Source organism: Sorex araneus, chromosome 4, assembly GCF_027595985.1.
Source record: "Sorex araneus isolate mSorAra2 chromosome 4, mSorAra2.pri, whole genome shotgun sequence".
NCBI classification, from domain to species: domain Eukaryota; kingdom Metazoa; phylum Chordata; class Mammalia; order Eulipotyphla; family Soricidae; genus Sorex; species Sorex araneus.
In genome coordinates, this window is record NC_073305.1 from 2,440,201 (window position 1) to 2,455,740 (window position 15,540).

The window sequence follows — 15,540 nt, forward strand, 5'->3', positions numbered from 1 at the left end:
GCGAGGAGCAGCCGCCCCTTTCCGGGGCCTTCTCAGCGCCGTGCCCCAGGGCCAGAGTGGAAGATGATGCCCGTGTGCTTGGACTCTCGAGGGCCCCCACAATGGGGTCCAGGAGCCGAGAGATGGGGCGTCCCGGGGGCCGGGCGTGGAAGGAGCCCGGAGCCCCCGTGTCCCCGAGTGTGGCTGCTAGCCCGGGCCCCTCGCCAAACCCAATCCCTCCTTCCAGAAGCCGCTGCGGGCAGAGGGGACCCGCCCAGTCTCGGGGGCTGCTCAGTGCCCCTCCGAGGGGACACCCGGGGAGAGCGTGGCCGTCAGCACAGGCGTCCAGCGAGTCCCATGCGCCAGCCCATAGGGCCCGGCCACCTCCTTGGGGTGTCCAGCTGGCTGTGGCTGCAGCTGCCCACCCCGGGGCGCGGGGTGGCAGAGGACACGCCTAGTTGGCCTGGGGCCACGCACCGTGGTGCTCGGGGCCTGCTGTCACCGGGCACTGGCCGCGCCCCGAGTTCCAGGGCCTGAGGCTATGACTCTGGGCCGGGGGCCCACGAAGGCAGGGCCTTATGGCAGGGCCTCAGCGGTGACCTGTCGGTAGGGTCAGGCAGATGAGCTGGACCGGGGTCACTCCGTCTCAGGCGCTCAGGGAGAGTCTGTCCCAGCTTCACCGGGAGGACCAGGAGGAACGAGCACTGGCCTGGGAGCACAGGGCACAGCTGGGAACACGGGGGGGGGAGCACATGGCATGACCGGGAGCACATGGACTTGACCCCCCGGAGCAAGGGGTGGGGCCCTCGCTTGAACTGCTGACCTCCCGCCCACTACCGAGGGTCTTGCTCTTCCCAGGCCCCCCGGGCCCCCCAGAGGCCGTGACCATCGACGAGATCACAGACACCACGGCCCAGCTGTCGTGGAGAGCCGGGCCCGACAACCACAGCCCCGTCACCCTGTACGTGATCCAGGCCAGGACGCCCTTCTCCGTGGGCTGGCAGGCCGCCAGCACAGGTACCGCTGGGGCCGGGGTCAGGCGGGCAGGAAGCACTGCACAGCTGGGGCCGGGGACAGCTGAGGACGAGGTCAGGTGGGCAGGAAGCACTGCACAGCTGGGGCCAGGGACAGCTGAGGACGGGGTCAGGCGGGCAGGAAGCACTGCACAGCTGGAGCCGGGGTCAGGCGGGCAGGAAGCACTGCACAGCTGGGGCCGGGGTCAGGCGGGCAGGAAGCACTGCACAGCTGGGGCCAGGGACTCTGGGGACAGACACAGCTGGGCACGGGGACGGTGCAGGCGCCAACACAGGACCGCTGGGGACAGCCCGGGGCAGAGGCAGTGGCCTCTGGCGTCCCCGCACACAGGTGACCGTGCACACGTTTCCTGGCCGTCCCCGGCCCTGTGTCATGGCAGAACCTGTTATTTTCGACTCTCTCCCGAGAAGTCGAACCCTCCGGGTTCTGGAGGGGCCGGGTTCCCCTGGGAGCCGCCCTAGCTGGGGTACGAAGCTCAGACGCACCGTGTGTGCCGGGATAGATTCTCTCTGCCGCGGGGGTCACTCTGGGGACGGTCTCCGGCCGCCGAGCGGGGAGCAGCGGGGCCCGGCCCTCACAGCCACGCCGGACAGGGCAGAGGCTGGCACAGCCCAGGGCGGCCCGTGTGGCCGGTGCAGCGCCCGCCTCCGTGCCGGCCCCCTGGGGGCTGCAGACAGCGGAACAGTCCCCGAAGGACACGGGAGTGGACGCGACAGACGCCACAGCCAGCAGCTCCTCACCCTGCGCCCTCTGAGCACTGGAGTTTAGTCTCCGAGGAGGACCCCAAGCGGGCACAGACCCCCCTGGGCCCCAGAGGCTGCGTCCGTCTCTGGGCGGCGCCTGTCTGAGGCCCGCGGACCCCCTCCTTCTCCTCCTCCAGTCCCGGAGCTCATCGACGGCAAGACCTTCACCGCGACCGTGGTGGGCCTGAACCCCTGGGTGGAGTACGAGTTCCGCGCCGTGGCCGCCAACGCCATCGGCATCGGGGAGCCCAGCCAGCCCTCGGAGAGGCGCAGGACAGAGGAGGCCCGTGAGTAACGCTGGGGCTCAGGATGCGCCTCGGGGAGGGCCCCCGCCCCGCTCCTGTGTCCGACTACACACACAGCTCACCTGCACACACATACAGTTCACACACAGCTCACACGTGTGCAGAGTTCACACAGCTCACACACAGCTCACGTGCACACACAGCTCACGTACACACACATACAGTTCACACACGGCTCACATGCACACACAGCTCACGTGCACACACAGCTCACACACAGCTCACATGCACACACATACAGTTCACACACGGCTCACATGCACATACATACAGTTCACACACAGCTCACACGTGTGCAGAGTTCACACAGCTCACACACAGCTCACCTGCACACACATACAGTTCACACAGCTCACACGTGTGCACAGAGTTCACACAGCTCATGTGCGCACACATGCAGTTCACACACGGCTCACATGCACACACACAGCTCACACACAGCTCACACACAGCTCACGTGCACACACACAATTCACACTCAACTCAATGCAGGCTCACAAACGTGTGCACAAGCATGCATATATGCCCAAACGTGTGCACAAATGCTGTGTACACCTGCACACATCATCCATATGTGCATGCATATACATATATACATGTGCACACTCGTGCAAACACATGCAGTCCCATGTGCACACACATAAGCATGCACACAGCCATGCACAGGCATATGTGCACACACACACGCACACACTCATTAAGACTCACCGCGGGCCCAGGCAGTGCTCCGGGCGCCCAGGCAGCCCTGCACAGCCCTCGCGGGAGAGACACCGGCTGCTCCCGACCCTCGTCCCGACCGGGAAGACACTGCAGGCCACGCCCAGGGCACACGGCGGGGAACCAGGGGGCTTCTTGGGGGCGCCCGGCCTGGCCTCTGCTGGCCCTCAGAGCCCCGGGACCCGTGCGGCTTGGCGGGGAGTGGCGGGGAGTGGCGGGCCCGGGCCCGTCTGCCCTGGGGACGTGCCTCTCGCGCTTGGGGTGTGCGGGGACCGAGTCGGCCCTGGAGCGTGGCAGGCGCAGGGGCTGCCTGGCGGGCTGCGAACGGAGGTGAGCACCAGGCCCGGAGCCGGGCCCCTCCTCCCCGGCCCTGCCCCCGCCTGTGCTGGGTGCTCGCTGGGAGGCCCAGGCCCGGCCCCGGCCCGACGCGCCCCTGTCCCCGCAGTCCCTGAGGTCACCCCCGCCAACGTCAGCGGAGGCGGCGGCAGCAGGTCGGAGCTGGTGATCACGTGGGAGGTGAGTGGCCCGTGTCCTCCCGACGCCTCCGCTGTGGGCGCTGGTGCCCCCCGCGCCGAAGCCACCGCAAAAGGTGTGTGTGTGCGAAGGGCTGGTGTGAGACGCGGCGGCTGCGGCCAGAGCCCGGGGCCGAGCGACTTCCTGGTGGTGCTTCTCCGCAGGGGAGCGTGGGGGGGCTCCTCCCGACAGGGCCTGAGCCCCAGGGCTGCCTGGTGCACCGGGTCCGGACTGCGCGGGGAGGGCGGCAGGCACTGGTGGTGGCCGGGAGGGTGGGGGCATGGGGGTGCTGCGGACTGGCCCTGGGGTCAGTGTGGGGTGGACGGTAGGTGGGAAGGCCGGGAGGACAAGAAGGACACGGAGCACGGGGAGGATGGGGAAGACGGCAGGGAGGACGAGGAGCACAGGGAGGGTGGGGAGGACAGGGAGGACCGGGAGCACGAGGTGGGGAGTACAGGGAGCACGCAGAAAGCAGGGAGGACCAAGTGGACAGCAGGGAGCACAGGAAGGGTGGGGAGGATATAGGGAGGCCCAGGGGGACAGGTGGGGGGGCAGGGAGCACAAGGAGGGCAGGGAGGATGGGGGAGTTGGGAGCAGGGGCACAGGGAGGACCGCGGGGGCCGGGAGCAGGGGTGCAGGGAGGACCTCGGGAGCTGGGGACAGGGGTGCAGGGAGGAACGCGGGGGCTGGGGGCAGGGGTGCAGGGAGGACCGCGGGGGCGGGAGCAGGGGTGCAGGGAGGATGGAGGAGCGGGAGCAGGGGTGTGGGGAGGACCACGGGGGCGGGAGCAGGGGTGCGGGGAGAACGGGGGAGCGGGAGAATGGGTGCAGGGAGGACCGTGGGGGCGGGAGCAGGGGTGCGGGGAGGACCCTGGGGGCAGGAGTGCAGGGAGGACCGCGGGAGCAGGGGTGCAGGGAGGACCGCGGGGGCCGGGGCGGGGGTGCGGGGAGGACCGCGGGAGCAGGGGTGTGGGGAGGACCGCGGGGGCCGGGGCAGGGGTGCAGGGAGGACCGCGGGGGCCGGGGCAGGGGTGCAGGGAGGACCGCGGAGCAGGGGTGCAGCGACCGCAGCTGAGCGCCCCGCCCCGCAGACGGTGCCCGAGGAGCTGCAGAACGGCCGCGGCTTCGGCTACGTGGTGGCCTTCCGGCCGTCCGGCAAGGCCGTGTGGATGCTGACCGTGCTGGCCTCGGCCGACGCCTCCAGATACGTGTTCCGGAACGAGAGCGTGCGGCCCTTCTCCCCGTTCGAGGTCAAGGTGGGCGTCTTCAACAACAAGGGCGAAGGCCCCTTCAGCCCCGCCACCGTCGTCTACTCGGCCGAGGAAGGTAGGTGGGGCACGGGGCCGGGCCGCGGTAGGCCCCGCCCACACTGCGCCCGGTGATTGGCGCTCGTGGTAGGCCCCGCCCACAGTGCGCTCGCTGATTGGTGCCCGTGGTAGATCCTGCCCACACTGCTCTCGCTGATTGGTGCCCGTGGTAGATCCCGCCCACACTGCTCTGCTGATTGGTGCCCTTGATAAGCCTCTCCCATATGGGTGTCCGTGATTGGTGCCCTTGATAGACCCCCCCTATTGTTTGAATTGATCACACACACACGCACGCACACGCACACGCGCATGCACATGTCTGCAATTGGCGCTCCTAGTAGCCCCCACCCCCACCCTGCACTTGCCGACCCCACCGTCGCAGTGTGTGCCCTGTCCCCTGCTAAGGCCATTTCCCCCCCCCCCCCCCAGTGCCTCTCGCAGGCTGCCACTGCACCGCGCTCTCCTCCCGGTTCCTCTTAGCGCGGACAGCGCAGGTCGAGAAGCCCGTTGTTGCCACGTGTCACCCTCATGGTCAAGCATTCAAGGTCCTGCCCTTTGGCCGCTCTGCTCACTGCCTGCCCCGTCCATCCAGGGTCATTGTGCCTCCACTATGCTGACCAGGCCGGGCACAGAGCAGGGCCCTGTGAAAAGGTCTGGAAATATCTGGAACTGGTTTGGAATTAGGTCAGGCAGGATAGCCTCCCCAGACAGTGGCCAGAGCCGCGCCTTGCCGCGTCCACAGTAGCGGCCACTGCCAGAGGGCCGGCAGGACTCCGGGGGCCGAGCCCCAGGCAGGCTGCGGTGCCTGAGCACTCCTGCTGCCCAGCTGCGGCCTCACAGCACCAGCAGCCGCTCTCCTCCCCTTCCCAGGCCTGGCCACACCGCACTGCTCGTCCACCCATTTCCCTTCCCAGCCTGGCCCCAGTGCGCATCCGCGGTCACTGCTTCACCCTCGCGTCAGGCTGGGCGTGATGGGCACGTCCCCTGCTAGCCAGTGGCCCAGGGTCGGACTTGGTCAGGGACAGGCGGACACGGGGGTGCCCATCAGTGGCCCCCGAGAGCGAGTGTGGAAAGTGGCCCCTGGCTGGCTGTGATGCCACAGCGGACGGGGACAGTGTTGTCCTGAGTGTGATTCTCACACCCTGAAAAAGACAGCCTCCAGCCGCCTCTCCCTGCAGAAGGGAAGTGCTGGCCAGGTAGAGGGCGCTGGCCCACCTCCGGCCACTTAAACCCCAGAGGCCCGGGGACACAGGCTGGACCCAGCCCCTTGCCCTCGCCACTGGGGACACTGAGGCCCACGGAGAATACAGGACTGTATTCTTGGGGTCTCGGGGAGAGTGTGGATGAGTCGGGGTCTCAGGGAGAGTGCATGGGCAGGGCCGGGTGTCCAGCGCATGCCCTCCCTGCCCTCCCTGCCTCCCTGCCTCCCTGCCTCCCTGCCCTCCCTGCCTCCCTGCCCTCCCTGCCTCCCTGCCCTCCCTGCCCTCCCTGCCCTCCCTACCCTCCCTGCCTCCCTGCCCTCCGAGGACTGCTCCAGGTGCGCCTTCCCACCCCTCAGACCCCCACTTAAACCCAGAGGTCCTGGACCAGTGTCTTCCCTCCCAGCCTGCGCCAGCCCCTCTGTAGCTCCCGACTCCCCGCCCTGTTGAGCCTGTGCCCCTCGGAGCCCGGGCCTGGGGAGCCGCAGCTTTCTCTGTGCCCCGTAGAGCCCACCAGGCCGCCGGCCAGCATCTTCGCCAGGAGCCTGTCGGCCACAGACATCGAGGTCTTCTGGGCTTCCCCTCTGGACAAGAACCGGGGCCGGATCCTCGGCTACGAGGTGAGCAGGAGGCAGGGCCGGACACTCCGTCCAGGCTGGGCGAGGGCAGGCGGCCGCCAAGCCACCCCTGGGAGACCCGCCCCGTCTCTGCCCAGAGTCTGCAGGGCCGAACCTCCGCACCGTGGTTGGCAAATGGGTTTGGATTCGGATCTGTCCGGGATCTGTTGGGCACGGCCGCGGGCGGAGATGGGGCAGGGGCCAGCCACGCTCCCATCCCCCTTCTTCCTGCCCACCGTGTCCCAGGTCACGCCGAGCGCTTGGTCCTGAAAGCCCGCACACGGGGCCCCAAGAATGTGTGTGGCTCATGACGCCCCACCACGCGTGTAGCTGGAACACGCGTGTAGCTGGACCTCATCTCCAGACTTGCCTTTTCTCAGGTTAAATACTGGAGACACGATGACAAGGAAGAAAACGCGAGGAAAATCCGAACCGTTGGCAACCAAACATCGACCAAAATCAGCAACTTGAAAGGCAGCGCCCTCTACCACCTCGCCGTCAAGGCCTACAACTCCGCGGGGACGGGCCCGTCCAGTGCCACCGTCAACGTCACCACCCGAAAGCCACGTAAGGGCAGCACTGCCCAGAGCCGGCCCGTCAGCCCTGTCCAGAGCTGACCCACCAGCCCTGCCCAGAGCTGACCATCAGCCCTGCCCAGAGCCGACCCCACTAGCCCTGCCCAGAGCCGGCCCCGTCAGCCCTGCCCAGAGCCGGCCCCGCCAGCCCTGCCCAGAGCTGGCCAGTCAGCCCTGCCCAGAGCCGACCCCACTAGCCCTGCCCAGAGCCGGCCCCGTCAGCCCTGCCCAGAGCTGCCCCAGCCTCTCCAGCACCGCCCCACCCAGGACTCCCATGCACGCAGTGTGGCATCACTCCTCGGACCCCCATTTTCCGTAGCGTCAAGATGACCCTCCAGGGCGCCCAGCCCCGAGGTGACTCGGTCACTGGCCGGGGCCAGAGCTGAGGCCAGTGGGGGCGACCTGAGAGACGTGTCAGTGTGGCCGGCACAGAGCCGCAGACCCCCGAGACCCCCGGCGAGGCCCGAATCCGTGCCTAACCGTCTCCGTTCCTCTCACAGCCCCCAGCCAGCCCCCCGGAAACATCATATGGAACTCATCGGACTCCAAAATCGTGCTCAACTGGGACCAAGTGAAGGCCCAGGACAACGAGTCCGAGGTCAAAGGGTACAAGGTGGGCGGCTTCTTGCGAGCAGACCCCCGTCCTGCTGTCCGAGGGGGCCCCGGGGGCTCTGTGTTCATTCTGTCTCAGCCCAGTGAATAGGCTCGTCCCCTTGGGTCTGCAGAGACGCTTGGGACATGGGCCTGCGCTTCTGGCATGTTCCGGGAGGGAGAGACGAGAAGGTCCTGGGAAAGGCTCTTCCATCCGAGGCCTCTGTCTCTCTCTGAGCACCAGGCCGGCCCTGGGGTCACACACTGATCTGGGGGCGTCCCCAGCCCCCACTTCCTGCCTCCAGGCCCTGGTGCTTGCAGACATACAAAGCATCTTCACTGGGTTTTCACAGTCCGTTTGGGGGTGTTGATGGCCGTGTGGCAGGGTGAGGCCCTGCCCTGTGGCTCTGGGCTACCCTGCCTCCTCGAGGTGGGGGACCTCGATGGGCCTCCGGCACCCGCCTGCCCTCAGCCCCTGAACTCGGCAGCCGCGTCCCATGCCGTTGGGGGACCACGCTAGATGGAGGGGTGCTGATGCTAGGTGCACGAGGCCGGGCTGGAGCGGGAGGGACGGCCCCGAGCCTGCCAGCGAGAACCAGCTTCACCCCCAGATGTTAAGCCCGGGACTCTGGGCTCCCAAGGGACAGAGACACTAACTCGATGATACAAAAGCAGAAGGAGTTTCATTCCAGGGTGCTGGGGTCAGCTGTCCCAGCCCAGAGTGGGCGACAGTCAAAGGGTGGTTTCCTCTAGCAGTTCCTGGTCACAGAAGTTGCTCGTTCCTTACCCTTAACAAAAGATCATTTCTGGGGCACTTTAACTGAGGCACAGTGACTGGTTGAGCCACTAGCTGGGCCCAGGAAGTTCCCAGGTGGGTTCAGGTTGGCCAGTTACATTGTTTCATTGCTGGGAAACTGAGACTGTTTCAGTTCCAGGAACTGAACCTGAGGCCCAGCTGGTTTTTTTTTTTTCTCATTTCTGCTCCCTGTCAGGGAGTCAGTTTCTCCCATACACAGAGAGGGTCCGTCCGGAGGCCCTGGCACCCCCCCCCCCCCCGCCGTGCCCTGGTAAAAGCCAACTCTCCTGGAGGGTCTAAGCATGATCCTCTCCCCTCCTCTCTGTTCTCACCTCTGCGCCTCCTCCCCGGCGGGCCTGTCTCTCCGTGTCTATGATGAGTGCTCGGAGCTCAGTCTGGCCCGGCCAGAGCCTGCTGGACTCTCCTTGCCACCGCAGCGGCTCACGACGGCTCATGTGCCCAGGCCGGGGCCCCCAGCTCTGTCCTGCCCCGCCGGCCGTGAAGGCACCAGGCTGCTCCTGTCCTGTCCCTGAGTGGTGGGGGGGTGGGGGGAGAGCTTGTCTGACCGGCTGTCCCCGGAGAGGGACAGGACAGGAAGTGCGGGAAGGTGAAGGAGGGAGAGTGCACGGCCGGGGCTGGTTTTCCCTGGCGGAAGGGAGGCGAGGGGACCACGCGGGGGGCAGGGGGGACCCCAAAGCGCCAAGCTTTGCCCCGGCGAGCAGAGAGCGGGAATAGCGCCCAGGGCAGCCCGGCTCTGCTCTGTCACCGCCGGCAGGGCAGCCTGGCAGGGAACAGGGCGGGGGACAGGCTGGGGGACGGGCCCGACTCCCCGGGCGCCGGTACGGGCTCCAGGCTGCCCCGTGGGCATCTCTAGAGACGGGGCCGGACGCGGGCTCGGTTCCGGCCAGCGGCTCCTCGTCTGAGCCCCTCTGGGGGTCCCTGAGTCCGCCTCGGTGGCCGCGCCCGGCAGGTCCTGTACCGGTGGAACAGACAGAGCAGCACGTCGGTCATCGAGACCAACCAGACGTCGGTGGAGCTGTCGCTGCCGCTGGAGGAGGATTACATCGTGGAGATCCGGCCGCTGAGCGACGGCGGCGAGGGCAGCAGCAGCGAGCAGATCCGCATCCCCAAGATCTCCAGTAAGCCCCGCCCCCCTCCCCCCTGCACTCGTGGTCTCCGAGAGGGCAGCTGTGGCCGCCCCGCTGGGCGTCCCCAGCCACTCAGCCCTTCCCTCTCTGGTGTCCACCGCAGCGGGCTGTGCTGGGGGCTGGGATGGAGCCGGGCGTCCCGCGGGCAGCCCGTGCTGTCCAGCTGCACATCTCTCAGGCCCCGGCAGCGTTGCCTGGGCACGAGGCGGCGGGGGGGGGTGCGCGGTTGCCCCCGAACTCCCCCAGCCTCGTGGCCCAAATGCCACGTCTGCGGAAGGACTCTGTGTCCCCAGCAAGCTCGGGGGCCTGGAGGGCTGCACAGCTGAGGCCAGTGAGTGGTGGGGCCTCTGGCCCTGGCCGTGCAGGGAAGGGCGGGGTGGGGCAGGGCAGGGGGCACCGCACCCCACAGCTGAGTGGGCAGAGACGGCGCAGAGGCCGCTGCCCTGGGAGGGGCGCGGAGGCAGGAGGACGGTGCCTGCAGCCTGGAGGACACAGTCCCCGGGGGCCGGGACAAGCAGGGGCCTCAGGGAGAGCGCAGGGGGCTGCCCCGAGAGCCAGGACGGGACGGGCACCCGTGGGCTCCACCCAGCCAAGCATGAGGTCGCAAGACTCGGGAGTCCGAGGGGTCAGGCCGGGGGACGGGCCCGACTCCCCGGCCCCACCCTGCCCCCCTGCCGTCAGCAGAGAAGCATCGGTCAGGAGAGCCAAGCGGGACCTGGTGCCCCCCCGCCCCCTCCCCTGCTACGGGAACACTGGCCTGGGGGTCCTCGCAGGGCGAGGGCTTGAGCCCCACCGGCAGGGCACAGGTGGGCCCGGGGGTCTCTCGCGCCCCCAGCACTGCAGAGGTCGGGAGGCGGGGGCAGGGCTGACGCTTCTCTGCAGACCCTCGGCCTCCGTCACCGAGAGCGTCCCAGGGCGGCTCCAGTCCCAGTGTGCCCTAAGCGGTACCGGTGGACACGCTGTCCCGAGGCCCCATTTCTCCCTCTGTCCGTGTCCCGGCCGGGGTGGGGGTCGGCGGTGCTGCTCGTGTCCAGCTTCCAGCAGGGGGGACACGGCAGGGCGGCTGCCGTCGGCCTGTGTCCTCTGCCGCTTCTCCTGACTGAGGGGCCCCGAGTGTCCGGCGGTGGCCCCCACGGGACAGCGCGCCGAGTGACCGCGCTCTCGTTGCAGACGCCTACGCGCGAGGAGCCGGCCCGTCCACCTCGAGCGCCTGCACGCTGTCGGCCATCAGCACCATCATGATCTCCCTCACAGCCAGGTCCAGCTTATGACAAAAGCCTCCCGCGGGACTCTCTGGGCCAGGCGACACTTAGCTAGCGGTTCTGAAGACTCCCAGTACTAAGTAATATTGTCGTTCGAGTACATCTTATTACTGGAAAAAAAAAAAATGTTGTTTGCTTCTTTAGGAATGGCGTATCCAGTACTTCCTCAAAGCAGGTCTAGCCTGTCTAGAGCTTCTTTGGAAACTCTGCAATGCACTGAAGGCATCTGTAATACGATGTTACCAAAGCAGTTTACATATGTCCTTATATGCATATTTTTATTATAGATTTAGTGTTTTATAGAATTTTTTAAAGTTAACATAAAATGTAGATATTAATTTTTTCCTCTGCTGTACAAATGCTACTCCGGACGGCATAATCATACCGTTATTATTTGAAACTCTTCCCCTCAAAGGCAGAGTCGGGGGGTCCACCTTAGGAACGCGTGCACGGTGGCACCTGGCGCTCAGGGTCGGGGCAGACGGAAGGCAGGACGCGGCCCGGTGCAGCTTGGGGCACGCGCCTCCGTGGCCACGCCGACCTCCAAGAGCTACCTTGTGCAAAGCCCCTCGTGACACGCCCCCGGCCGGGCCCCCTGCCCTCCGAGACTAGCGCTCTTGACGCTGGGCGTGTCCACGCCCGCAGCCCACCAGGCTCGAGGTCGAGCGCGAATCCGACTGCCTCGAGGTGTCTGTTCTGAATGTACATTTTACACAAAGAGTGATTCTCTGTTGATGGACTCATGATTCCCTGACGAAACTTGTTATATATTCAACGTGAGTACGGCGAGTAATAGAGCCCTCCTTTTGAACTAACACCGGGCGGGTTTCTCCTAGCCCGACAGATAGTTGCAGCTAAGGATCTTTTTCATGACTAGAAACGTCCGTTAGCGCTATTGTCTGGTGTCCCGGCCGTCGGGCCATTTTTGCAGTAGGTAGCCTAGTTCCTTTATAAGCCGAACCTTCTACGTCTTAAAAATCACACATTGGAAAATGACAATATCAACAAGCCCGTATTCTTAGGGACAGACTCTTTGTTACAAGGGGGAGGTTTTGTAAGCCGACACTGCGGATTGGTGCATATCAAAGCAATGACGTTTTCTATAAAAAAAATTTTCACTTGTGAACATGCTGCCACCTTTTCTTCTTTCTCAGAGAGCTCAGATTTGCCTGTAATTTGTCATTTTTGCTTACAAATAATGTAAGTTCTATTTATCCAATAAAGTCATAACAAGGATTCCACTTGTGTAAAAATCTAGGGTGGTAACCGGGGGGGAATGTCAGTATTTCCAGCTGTGTTCCTTTCTTAGTTTGATATGGTTACTTCTATGTTGAAATAAAATTTAAAACCACATACATATGAAAAAAAATCAGAAAAATAATAAAATGAATAAAAAAAAACTGACCCGGGCTAGCCCTCTCCCGTGTAAATGGTATTTGCCGGTGATCTAGCAAATGTAATCCTTTTTTAAGGTACTGTTAATAAATACTCTGTCATTTGTAAAGATCCTTGTCTTTGGGGAGCATTTTTGCCCCTGCCCGTCTGGCACGGGTGGTCCCCCAGACTCAGCCTTGGGGGCCCCGCAGGACCGGCTCCTGGGTCAGAGCCCCTGGGTCCTGATCCCAGAACTGGGGCAGAAGCTTCCGTCCCGCCTCTGAAAGCATCAGATCAGGCCTGAGCTCTGAGACCCCTTGAACCACGGGTTTGAGCCACGGGCTTCGGGCAGGTGGGCAGGCGGGCAGACGGACAAGCTGCCCTGGCCGCCCCTCACTGTCCTCTCCCCTCTCCAGCCGGTCCCCGAGGGCTGCACAGCTGAGTCACAGGCCGGCCGTCACTCCGCCGGGGTCCATCTGTGGCCCTGGGGACGCCCACAGGCACCTACTCCAGAGCGTCCCACGGGTGGACAGAAGTGTCCGGAGCCACGCTGAGCTGTCTGGGGCAGAGCTGGGGCTCTCCGAAGGCCAGGGCAGGGTCACCTCCCCCGCGGCGCGAGGGTCCTTCCAGTGCCGAGGTCACCAGACAGGGGGGAGGGGCTTTGGTGAAAGGGCCCCGCCCTGCCCGGCGCTGAGTGGCTGCACCTGCGGGGGGGGCGGGGCTCTGGCTGGCCACAGCTGTGCCTCATCTGGACGCACCGCGCAGGCCCCGCCCTCGCTCGGTTGCTGAACGCGCCTGCTGGGGTCCGTGGCTGGCCAGTGGCCCGGGCACCTGCTGGCCTCCTGCTCCGTCCAGCTGAGCCCCCGGGAGCCTTGGGGGGGCAGAAGGTGAGTCCTGGGTGCTGTCGCTTCTTGGTCCTCGGCGGCCCCGGTGGCCCAGGGCACGGCACGTGGCTGACACAGGGTCTGTCTGGCGAGGAGCCCGGGCCTGCTGTGGGCTCCGTGGCCGTGGGAGACTGGCCCCAGCGGGGACACAGCCTGGCGGGGGGTCGGGGCGCGGCGGCCCGGCAGAGTCTGGGCTGACACCAGGGCCCAGGGTCAGTCTGCACACGGGGACGCTCCGGGTGCGGGAAAGCAGTGGCCAGCACTGAGGGAGAGCCGGGCCCGGGGGCAGGACAGCAGGGCGGCCCCGGCCACGGGCGTCCTCACCGTTGGCCCTGCTGGCCCTGGGAGCGCCAGGACATGCCGTTGCAGCCTCAGAAGTGGGCGGCCCGGCGGTGTCCGCAGTGTGTCCCCAGGACAGCGCGGCAGGGCTGGGGTGGACGAGCTGCTGTCCCTGCGTGCGGTCCCGCCCCCGCCGAGTACCCGCCCTGTCCCCCCACCCCGGATCGGCCCCCAGGCCGGTGGGGCCCAGCACGGCTGGTGTGGACGTGCCCACGGGAGGTCTCTGGCCCTCACCCCCCTACACACACCCCCTGTGGGCCGGGAGACGGGTCCTGCCGGGCGCAGGCACAGGCCGGCCTCTGACCTGGGCTGCCCGCCCCAGCTTGCGTCCACGCCCGGGTCTTCCGGCTACAGAGCGAGCCCAGGCCCCTCGCCAGCGGCCGGCACTCGCTCCTGCCTGTCCCCAACGCCCTCCCCTCGTGCCTGGGGGCGTGCAGGGGGCCGGAAGCCCCAGTGGCTGGAACCTGGGGCCAGGGAGGGGTACAGTGCAGGGGTCAGCGGTCCCCACTGCGGCCCCTCTGCCTGGCCCCGTCACCCGCGGTGCCAGCCCTGCTGGCCTCGTGCTGTGTCCATGGGGAGGTGCTGGCTGCAGAAGCCAGGCTGTTGGGGGGGACACGCTGTCGGGGTGGACATGCCGTCGGGGTGGACACGCTGTCGGGATGGACACGCGTGTGTGGATGGACACGCCGTCGGGGTGGACACGCCGTCGGGATGGACACGCTGTCGGGATGGACACGCGGTTGGGATGGACACGCGTGTGTGGATGGACACGCTGTCGGGATGGACACACCATCGGGATGGACACGCCGTCGGGGTGGACACGCGGTCGGGATGGACACACCATCGGGATGAACACGCCATCGGGGGGGACATGCTGTCGGGATGGACGCTGTCGGGGCGGCGTGTGCGGGACCCTCAGGTGTGCGAGACCCTTGATTGCGGCTCCGTGCGTGTGGCTGCGACATGAGAGTGACGCGGCCGCCCCTCCCTGCGGGGCGCCCTGGGGTCTCTTGGGGCTGGTCCGGCAGCATGTGGCCGTGACCATGACGGGGCAGGGTCTCGGACCCAGAGTGCCCCGTCAGCAGACACGCTGTCCTGGCGCCACGGCGACGGGGGAGCTGAGGGGAGGCCCGGAGCCTGCACTGCTGAGGCTCCACTGCCGAGGCCTCAGGTGGGGACGCGCGGCAGCCAGGACCGGGCCTCGTGCCTCAGTTTCTCTCAGAGGGCGCACCCGGCCGGCCCATGGATCGTGAGACACTCTGCTCTCTCCCTGCCCCACTGACTCTCTCCTCTCTGTCCCCCACTGACTCTCTCCCTCCCTCTATCTCTCTCCTCTCCCTCTCTCTCCCTCTCTCTCCCTTTCTCTCTCCTTCTCCCTCTCTTCCTTCCTCCCCTCTCTCTCCCTCCCTCTATCTCTCTCCTCTCCCTCCCTCTCTCTACCTCTCTCCCCCTCTCTCCATCTCTCTCTCTCCCTCTCTCTCTCCCTCCCTCTCTCTCCCTCTATCTGTCTCTATCTCTCTCCCTCTCCCTCTCCCTCTCTCTCCCTCTCTCTTCCTCTCTCCTCTCTCTCCCTCTCTTTCCTTCCCCCTCCATCTCTCTGTCCCCCTCCCCACAGCCCGATGCCCTTCCTGAGGTTAGGGGAGGCTGGGGGGGCGCTACACCGGCCAGGGTTGGGGGAGGGGAGCTGGGCCCAGCTGGTGGGGGAGGAGAGGTGGGTGGGCAGAGGTCAGATTGGGGTCACGGTGATGCCGGCCGAGTCTGGGGCCCGAGCCTGAGCCCCTCAGTCCCCAGCCCCCGAGCGTCCTCCAGCCTGTCCCCGTCTCCGGCTGCCCTCACAGCCCGGGGTCGTCCAGGGTCTCGAGCACGGGCTCCTGCTCCCCGCCGAGGGCCCCCTGCGAGATAAACGCGCCCTGAGCCGGGGCCGCCCTGCACCCTCGGGGCACCCACGGGGAGGGTGACGGGAGCAGCTCCTCGGGCACCCTGGGGACGCTCAGGGCAGCTGTGTCCTTCGTCCCCTCCGCCAGGACAGCTGTGTCCGTCGTCCCCTCTGCCAGGGCAGCTATGCCCCTCGTCCCCTCCGCCAGGCCCGGGGGCAGCTGTGTCCCTCGTCCCCTCCGCCAGGCCCGGGGGCAGCTGTGTCCCTCGTCCCCTCCGCCA

The 15,540-nt window shown here is 66.4% G+C and overlaps 1 protein-coding gene across 8 annotated transcripts in view; it reads left to right on the forward strand.

Moving 5' to 3' along the window:
* The window catches only part of LOC101557906 (contactin-4), a 584,043-nt gene extending 571,753 nt beyond the window's left edge, over window positions 1–12,290 (forward strand). For all 8 annotated transcript variants that reach the window (XM_055136085.1, XM_055136079.1, XM_055136080.1 and 5 more), the window contains 9 exons: window positions 838–996; window positions 1,895–2,044; window positions 3,225–3,295; window positions 4,383–4,617; window positions 6,305–6,417; window positions 6,795–6,981; window positions 7,490–7,602; window positions 9,347–9,515; window positions 10,695–12,290. In XM_055136085.1, the coding sequence (XP_054992060.1) occupies window positions 838–996; window positions 1,895–2,044; window positions 3,225–3,295; window positions 4,383–4,617; window positions 6,305–6,417; window positions 6,795–6,981; window positions 7,490–7,602; window positions 9,347–9,515; window positions 10,695–10,795 (1,298 nt within the window). In that variant the 3' untranslated portion in view covers window positions 10,796–12,290. The remainder of the gene's footprint in view (window positions 1–837; window positions 997–1,894; window positions 2,045–3,224; window positions 3,296–4,382; window positions 4,618–6,304; window positions 6,418–6,794; window positions 6,982–7,489; window positions 7,603–9,346; window positions 9,516–10,694) is intronic.
* Window positions 12,291–15,540: the final 3,250 nt, after the last annotated feature.